The sequence below is a fragment of the Micropterus dolomieu genome, linkage group LG19, assembly GCF_021292245.1.
Source record: "Micropterus dolomieu isolate WLL.071019.BEF.003 ecotype Adirondacks linkage group LG19, ASM2129224v1, whole genome shotgun sequence".
NCBI lineage: Eukaryota > Metazoa > Chordata > Actinopteri > Centrarchiformes > Centrarchidae > Micropterus > Micropterus dolomieu.
Genome location: NC_060168.1, coordinates 23,608,720 through 23,617,240, shown reverse-complemented (window position 1 = coordinate 23,617,240; position 8,521 = coordinate 23,608,720). Strand labels below are relative to the sequence as shown.

The window sequence follows — 8,521 nt, the reverse complement described above, 5'->3', positions numbered from 1 at the left end:
TCAGTGGCTCTACTGTCCTGTGCAGACTGTGCTGGATGTGTACTGTATACTAACTTTCTCTCCTAACTTGTAGGACGGACATTTTACTCCAATACTGACTGTTTCTTAAACCACTGTTGTATTCCTAATTAATTACTTCTTTTGTACAATATAAAAGTATAACCTATATATTATACTACTGATAATAGTATTTTAAATTCTTTGTAAAACACTTAGACTTTTTTGTTTGCTAGTCAAACAATGTAAAACATTTATCTGTACAATAAACACTTTTTCTGTTTACTTTCCTTGTGAAGACTTTATTTCCAGACATGTCAGTGAATGTAATTGGCACTCTTCTTCAGCTGTTTAGTGTTGATAGAAGATTGTTTTCTTTAGTTTTTATATGCCTTTTAAATTTGATCGGTATTAGTAATAGTAATTTTCAGTACCTTGATTGATATCCCTTTATAGCCCTTTATTTAATATTATACTGTACTGCAACTTATTGGACTGGGAAAGTGTGTTTTGTAAAGCTGGGATGATAAGTTAATTTATCAATTAGTAAACTGACAGAAAATTAGAAACTTAACCTGTAACTAATTTGATAGGACTTCTTCACCTCAGGATATTGTCCCCTTGTGGTACAGAAAATGGTAACTGGCATTTTCACTATATTCTAATTGTTATTGATTAATCAATTAATCTATTAATGAAGAAAATAATCAACTAATGAATTGATCATAAAATAATTGTTACCCCTGTTGTGATTATGAGCGATTTACTCATTTCTAGATAGTCCTCTGCTTTTTTGTCACTTTTGTGTATATTTATTAGATATTTTGAATACATTTCAATTTCAGTGAAGTGTAAATCTACTTATAGAGGTGTAATAAATAACAGTGAAGAGTCCATATGAATACGCAGAGATATATACAGCATGCGCAGCAGTTACAGTGAGCATTGCAGGTGTAAGTGTAAATATACAGTGGTGTAAGTACAAATAATGCTAGTACTAGACATTATATAAAGATTAAATAGCTGGATATGAATATGGTGTATACACTATAGAGCAAATATAAACAGTATGAACAGTAGTATAAATATGTATTGGTATGTGAGAGCATTAATAGTGCAGCTAAGTTTATGTGCAATGTTAAGTATATTATTATTTTGAGGTCGTGGAAGTAGTGAATGTAAATGTCCTCTGTGTTTTATTGCATATTTACAACAGCTCTATTTCAGATCACAAAAAGCGTTTTACTGATATTTATTGTGTCTCACCTACTAAAAAAAACTTTATGTTGAGCTGTGACACAACCTGCAGTTCACATGTCCGCCGCCAGACGTCGCTGCCGTTTCCACCCAGAGATAAAACGTCAGCGTCAGGGTTGAAAGGGAAAAGGTCGTCTGAAACATGGCTGCCCCCGTTGATGACATGTTTTCCTTCTGCGTGGACCCCGGCAAAGTTGCCGCCTGCGTGGAAGTCCGATTTATAGACAATAAGAAGGTAAGGTGGTTTAGAGATCGTCAGATTAAATAGATTTACAGAGATCTGTGGCTTCACATGGCGCCTGGCATTGAAGCGCCTGGCAGTGTGGATCAGAGCCAGGCAGAACAGAGGCTGCTGGGCTCAGAGAGTACCGAAGGAACAGGACTAGTGTATGAATGAAACGTATTCTGGCAGGATAATACATCTGCTAGTGTCCACAACTACCAGAAGGTTACTGATTTGTAGACTTGGTGTGTTCATTACAATCAAAAGTGAGTGCAGAAAGCTAAAGGGACAGCATCCACCATGTTAAACACCATAAAAAACTTAAAAGGATGTGATATGCCTGGAGCAAATAACTTGTCAAGCAACTGAGTTTTATCCCAAACTTAAATCCGTGTTTTTTATTCTCGTCATTGCACCCCGCCATGATTGATTTAGGGGTTAACAAGTTACACTAACGCTCACTTAAGGCAGTCTGTCTTCTTCCTCGCTCTCAAAACAAGGACAATCCAAAGAATTACATTTATCTTCCTTTTTACTCTGAGGTTTATGTTGGTGGGCAAACCCCCAGGAGGAGAGAAGGTTAGTTTAACAGCTGATTCAAGTAAGTCAGAAACCAATAATGTATGTTATTGGAATTGATTTAAAGCAGCTGGTGTATCTTATTTAGGACCTAAAATCACATTATTTCACTCAGTGCTGTCTACTGTAATTTATTGCTGGTAAGAAATCCATCCATCCATTATCTGTGCCCGCTTCTCCTTTGCAGGAATCCTGCACTTAACATCCAAAAATTCTGTGAGAGAGTTGTGAAAGAATGAGATTAAAGTCAAATAAAGTAAACACAATACTTTATAAGAAAATGTCTTCTAATGGTGAAATGGAAGATGGAGATTAAAAGCATCTCTTACCTCGTACATTTCTATCATCTTATATTTCTTTCATCTTATACATTTCTATTTCTATATTTCTGCGACTACTCTGCTTTGACAGTTGAAACATTTTAAAGCGTTTTAACTCCTATTTGTGAGATCTGTTTGTTTCACAGCGTACCAGCTGACTAACTCTGTACAGATTCTGCTGTAGGTGGGTGATTGGTGAGCAGCAGTGCACAACAGTAACGGTTTGTTATTCGTGTTTCAGGGCAAAGGTCTCTTTGCCAAAAGGGGCATCAAGAAGGGAGACACCATTTTCTTTGAGCGGCCTCTGGTCTCTGCTCAGTTCCTGTGGAATTCTTTGTATAAATATAAAGGTAAGATGTCTCCAAAGTGCTACAGTGTCATCTGTATTTAAATAACGACAAAAGAATGTATGTATTATCAGAACATGGACTTACTGGAATAATCTGTGTTTTAGGAGGAGTTTGAATATACATGTGCTGGTCATATAATTAGAATATCATTAAAAAGTTGATTTATTTCAGTAATTCCATTCAAAAAGTGAAACTTGTATAATGTATACATTCATTCCACACAGACTGATATATTTCAAGTGTTCATTCCTTTTAATTTTGATGATTATAACTGACAACTAATGAAAACCCCCAAATCAGTATCTAAGAAAATTTGAATATTGTGAAAAGGTTCAATATTGAAGACATCTGGTGCCACACTCTAATCAGCTAATTAACTCAAAACACCTGCAAAGGCCTTTAAATGGTCTCTCAGTCTAGTTCTGTAGGCTACACAATCATGAGGAAGACTGCTGACTTGACAGCTGTCCAAAACACGACCACCGACACCTTGCACAAGGAGGGCAAGACAAAAAAGGTCATTGCTAAAGAGGCTGGCTGTTCACAGAGCTCTGTGTCCAAGCACATTAATAGAGAGGCGAAGGGAAGGAAAAGATGTGGTAGGAAAAAAAAGTGTAGAAGCAATAGGGATAACCGCACCCTGGAGAGGATTGTGAAACAAAACCCATTCAAAAATGTGGGGGAGATTCACAAAGAGTGGACTACAGCTGGAGTCAGTGCTTCAAGAACCACAACGCACAGACGTATGTAAGACATGGGTTTCAGCTGTCGCATTCCTTGTGTCAAGCCACTCTTGAACAAGACACAGCGTCAGAAGCGTCTCGCCTGGGCTAAAGACAGAAAGGACTGGACTGCTGCTGAGTGGTCCAAAGTTATGTTCTCTGATGAAAGTAAATTTTGCATTTCCTTTGGAAATCAAGGTCCCACAGTCAGTGATGGTTTGGGGTGCCATGTCATCTGCTGGTGTTGTGCCACTGTGTTTTCTGAGGTCCAAGGTCAATGCAGCCGTCTACCAGGAAGTTTTAGAGCACTTCATGCTTCCTGCTGCTGACCAACTTTATGGAGATGCAGATTTCATTTTCCAACAGGACTTGGCACCTGCACACAGTGCCAAAGCTACCAGTACCTGGTTTAAGGACCGTGGTATCCCTGTTCTTAATTGGCCAGCAAACTCGCCTGACCTTAACCCTATAGAAAATCTACGGGGTATTGTGAAGAGGAAGATGCGACATGCCAGACCCAACAATGCAGAAGAGCTGAAGGCCACTATCAGAGCAACCTGGGCTCTCATAACACCTGAGCAGTGCCACAGACTGATCCACTCCATGCCACGCCGCATTGCTGCAGTAATTCAGGCAAAAGGAGCCCCAACTAAGTTGCTGTACATGCTCATACTTTTCATGTTCATACTTTTCAGTTGGCCAACATTTCTAAAAATCCTTTTTTTGTATTGGTCTTAAGTAATTTTCAAATTTTCGGAGATACTAAATTTGGGATTTTCATTAGTTGTCAGTTTTAATCATCACAATTAAATAAAATAAACATTTGAAATATATCAGTCTGTGTGTAATGAATGAAGATGATATACAAGTTTCACTTTTAGAATGGAATTACTAAAATAAATAAACTTTTTGATGATATTCTAATTATATGAGCAGCGTGTGTGTGTGTGTGTGTGTGTGTATGTATATGAATATTTTAAAAGCAACAAGGTCTGCAGTAATGTTTTACCCCTGCTTACATGCTCTGCTGTGTCCTTTTTGTAGCCTGTGAGTACTGCTTACGAGCTCTGGAGACCGCAGAGGAGAATGCGAGGAGACTCAGTGGCATCCCCGGACTCAGCCTTCCTCACCCTGAGCTCTGCAGTGTTCGACCAGAGCTGCACAAAGCCTGCCCTCAGTGCCAGGTCAGTCAGGAAATGAGTCCACTCAAGGCTCCAAACCCCGATTTGACTCATGTTGGCTTTTGAAGACCTAAAACTTTTTCCTTCCAAAATCTTTTTGTAAAACTTCTTTTTTCACAGAAGAGAAAAAAAACATTGATTTTAAGCCAGCTTTGGTCAGTGGAGAACTATTTTTTTAGAGACCGTTGACTATGGATCAGCCAATTTCTCTGTTTATATTTGTAATAACCAAAGTGAAATATTGAGATGACTTTTTATCCATAGCGGTTTCTTTGTAAAGGCAAAACGGTAACAAAGTGACTTGCATGTTATTTAGTGGTGAACCCAATTTCGGTTCCTGAAGCTAATAATAACTTTATTTTCTAGCATTTTTAATTACGAAGTGCTTCACACAAGACACAAAATCATTAGATGTATAGTGTGATAAAAACCAAATAATTAAGATTACAAGAGCCATTTAACAAGTGAAATTAAAAAGAACAAAAGCAATAATAGCACAGTGTGTATGTGTGTATATATATATATATATATATATAAAAAAAAAAAAAAGCAATTTTAAAATGTGTTTTTATATTGATATTCAGTATAAAGAACCTCCTTAAGTACAACCTCCCTGTATGGAGCTTAAACAATTCCACTTGCACAAAGAGATCCCACATTTGGTCTACATTCTATGATAGCTTTAGAAAATACTAAAAAATGCTTACATCTTATTTTTTTATTTTTTTTTTTTCTTTTTGCAGGAAAATAACAAAATATGATGAAATATTTGGAAGCACTGAAGTTGATATTGTGTTGTAGAATGGTGATATACACTCATTGAAAACCTGTGTGTGGAAGTTTATTCAGATGGACAGATGTGAAACGACCCCCGTAGCTACAAGTCAGATTACCTTTCAGAAAGAATAATGGATTACAGCGCCCTCATACAATAGTGTTGCGAGGTGATAAAGACCTGTGGTTTCTAATTAGTGGTTAAGAAAACTGTTTTATGGGGTAAAAAAAAAAGTTCCCACAGAGAGACCCAAAATTTATGTGTATGTTTAATACGCGTTTTCATATATTTACACCTGTCACTTGAAATGATTTTTCTTTATTTTTTGGGTAATTTTCAGTGTGTTCTAACAGAAGCCGGTCTCCCTCTGCAGGTGATGTACTGTAGCAGCGAGTGTCGACAAGCTGCAGCAGATCAGTATCACCGAGCTCTGTGTTTGGGTCCCTCCCAGGAAGATCCGGACCATCCCATCAACAAGCTTAAAGATGCATGGAGGTGACGGAGCATTTTATGGATGTTTTCTGATTTTCTATTTTAAAATTTTCATTCACCTCAATGACGATACTTTGTCTTCCCTTCAGGAGTATGCATTATCCCCCGGAGACCTCCAGCATCATGCTTATGGCCAGAATGGTAGCTGTGGTCAAACAGGTAATTACTTTTTGCTCCATTGTTATTTGTGGTTCTGGTGTGTGCACTAATCTTGCAGGTATCCATGCAAAAAAAATGACAAATATTAAATGCCTTGCTGTAAAGGGACATAAAATGCTGCATGTAGTTGGACTTTTATTGCCCACTGTTCATTGTTTAAATCAAACTTTATGTTGTTAAACCTTCCTTGGAATTAACTTTGCTCTGACTAATACAGATGTCCTATATGTCAGGCGACTGACAAACAGTAAGCATAATGTGATGCTCATATTCATTTGAAAAGCTGCTTATCCATATTATTTTATAAACAATGGATGATGTGCAAAATAAGAGGGGTTGCTTGAGAATTATCACCTGATTCTGCAGTATATTGTTATTGATATTGGTTGTGTTGTCCAGGCCAAAGACAAAGCACACTGGCAGAAGCTTTTTTCTCACTTCTGCAGCCGGGCAGCTAATGAAGAAGAGGAGATCGCCCATAAGCTCCTGGGAGAGCAGTTCAGAGTAAGTCCCCATCATGTTATTTCTGCTTGAAGAATGAAATTGTGGTGAAAAATGTATAAAGTGTGGCAGGTCAAAGACAATATCATGCTCTTATGCTAATCACAGTTCTTTACAGTTCAGTAAGCAAAGCTATTATCCCCCCTGACTGAGGTTTAATTACCACTGTGGCCACACGTGTTTATGATGTATGTTTTCTGTTATGTAAAATGTCATTTTTAATTATTGAACATTGTTTCCATAGGGGCAGTTGGCCTTGTTACACAGCCTTTTCAAAGCAGCACTTTCTGATGATCATCTTAGTCGGGTAAGAAAGAAAAGCTCATAACCACTACATGTGTCTTTATGTAAGCAAATAATGGCCATCAAAAAAGTTATTCATATTGCTTGTTTTGTCCAACCAAACTAAAACATTTCGTCACATTTTAGAATCTTGCACAGGTATATGCAAAAGCAAACAATTAAACTAGTTTCAGATTCATATTTTGTTAATTGACTAATAGTTTCAACTGCACATTAAATCTTGTTGCGCAGGGCAGCTAATTACAGCGGCTTAGTGATGAGCTTTCAGATGATGGAGGGTTGTTTTTCCCTTAAATATTGGCCTACTTATTAAATCCCTCTTAATATAAATGTCATCTGAAATTTTCCTTGTCATGCTGATGGTGTTTTAGGAAACCTCAACCACACAGGCAGTTTGTTACAGAAATGTATATTATGATATTATAATGAAGTTAATTTCTTAGATATGTTATTGACCTTGACCTGAATGTTTGTATGCTGACCTAACTGGAGAATGAATGTACAGATGGTGAATTCCTACCAGCTCAAGAGATGCTGTAGCTGACCCCGACCTCTGACCTTAGCATGAAAGGGGTTAAATGAAATGAATAATCCTCCGGTATGTAGCAATAAAGATATGATTGTATTGCAGTGGTTTGCCCCCGAGGGTTTCCGCTCTCTGTTCGCTCTCGTGGGAACCAACGGACAAGGCATTGGCACCAGGTGAACACGTCGCCTCTCTTGTTCTTAATACAGGCTTCTAACTGTGGATCTAAGTTTGGCTAAAATAGTTCTGTCTTTGTGCTCTATTTTTCTTTTCAATCTCAGTTCCTTGAGTAAGTGGGTTCATGCCTGTGATGCACTTGAGCTTCCTGCCCAGCAGAGGGAGCAGTTGGATTCTTTTATCGACCAGCTATACAAGGACATTGAGAAAGGTCACAGCTTTATCTCAGTTTTGCAGTATTTTTATTTATTTATTTTGAGTAAATTATTTTTTGTCTAAACTGGGTAGATTTGCAACGGTCATTTTGTATGAGTGAGTGTTTATTATTGTCTGTGTTGTATTATTGGCCCAGTGACATTGCTGTGATTATTGTGTAACCTGTGTTCAGATCTCAACAAAGGACGTTTGTGTTATTTTTCTCTTCTCTCTGTAGAAACGGGAGACTTTCTAAACTGTGAGGGCTCTGGACTTTTTCTGCTTCAAAGCTCATGTAAGTGCAGATGATGTCCATGTTCTAAGCACTGTCACTTCAATTCAAAGACACTGTTACTCTGGTTAAGAGGCCATCTGATGATCCCCTTTTTTCTGTCTTGTTGCGTCTTTGACCCCTGCAGGTAACCACAGCTGCATACCCAACGCAGAGGCATCCTTCCCCGACAACAATTTCCTGCTTCAGCTCAGTGCCCTTAGTGACATCAACCCAGGAGAGGTCAGCTGACACATCTGGGTTTGGAGTGATAAATTCTGGCCCGGGACACACAGGACAGAGCATCCTTCTCTAGCTTTGTGTGCTCTCTTGTCAGATGGTATTAGAAGGCTGAGACTTTGAGGATTGGAGTGGGTTTGTCAAGCTGTCAGAAAGATTGAGAAGCCTTGCATCTGCGCGGCACAGTAATGTCACAGCAGCCGCGCTACTTTCACAGCAAAGCTCTCCTTTGAATGCTGGCTAAGACGGGGGG

General features: G+C 38.3%; 1 protein-coding gene across 2 annotated transcripts in view; it reads left to right on the top strand.

Annotated features, from left to right (window-relative positions):
• Positions 1 to 1,332: 1,332 nt before the first annotated feature.
• Positions 1,333 to 8,521, top strand: part of smyd5 (SMYD family member 5) — a 9,560-nt gene continuing 2,371 nt past the window's right edge. The window contains exons 1-11 of one of the 2 annotated variants that reach the window (XM_046031238.1): positions 1,333 to 1,489; positions 2,618 to 2,726; positions 4,493 to 4,632; positions 5,778 to 5,899; positions 5,986 to 6,055; positions 6,455 to 6,559; positions 6,801 to 6,863; positions 7,491 to 7,561; positions 7,667 to 7,773; positions 7,996 to 8,052; positions 8,177 to 8,271. In XM_046031238.1, the coding sequence (XP_045887194.1) occupies positions 1,397 to 1,489; positions 2,618 to 2,726; positions 4,493 to 4,632; positions 5,778 to 5,899; positions 5,986 to 6,055; positions 6,455 to 6,559; positions 6,801 to 6,863; positions 7,491 to 7,561; positions 7,667 to 7,773; positions 7,996 to 8,052; positions 8,177 to 8,271 (1,032 nt within the window). In that variant the 5' untranslated portion in view covers positions 1,333 to 1,396. Of the gene's footprint in view, positions 1,490 to 2,617; positions 2,727 to 4,492; positions 4,633 to 5,744; positions 5,900 to 5,985; positions 6,056 to 6,454; positions 6,560 to 6,800; positions 6,864 to 7,490; positions 7,562 to 7,666; positions 7,774 to 7,995; positions 8,053 to 8,176; positions 8,272 to 8,521 lie in introns of both variants that reach the window. The other variant, XM_046031237.1, reaches the window with a different exon arrangement.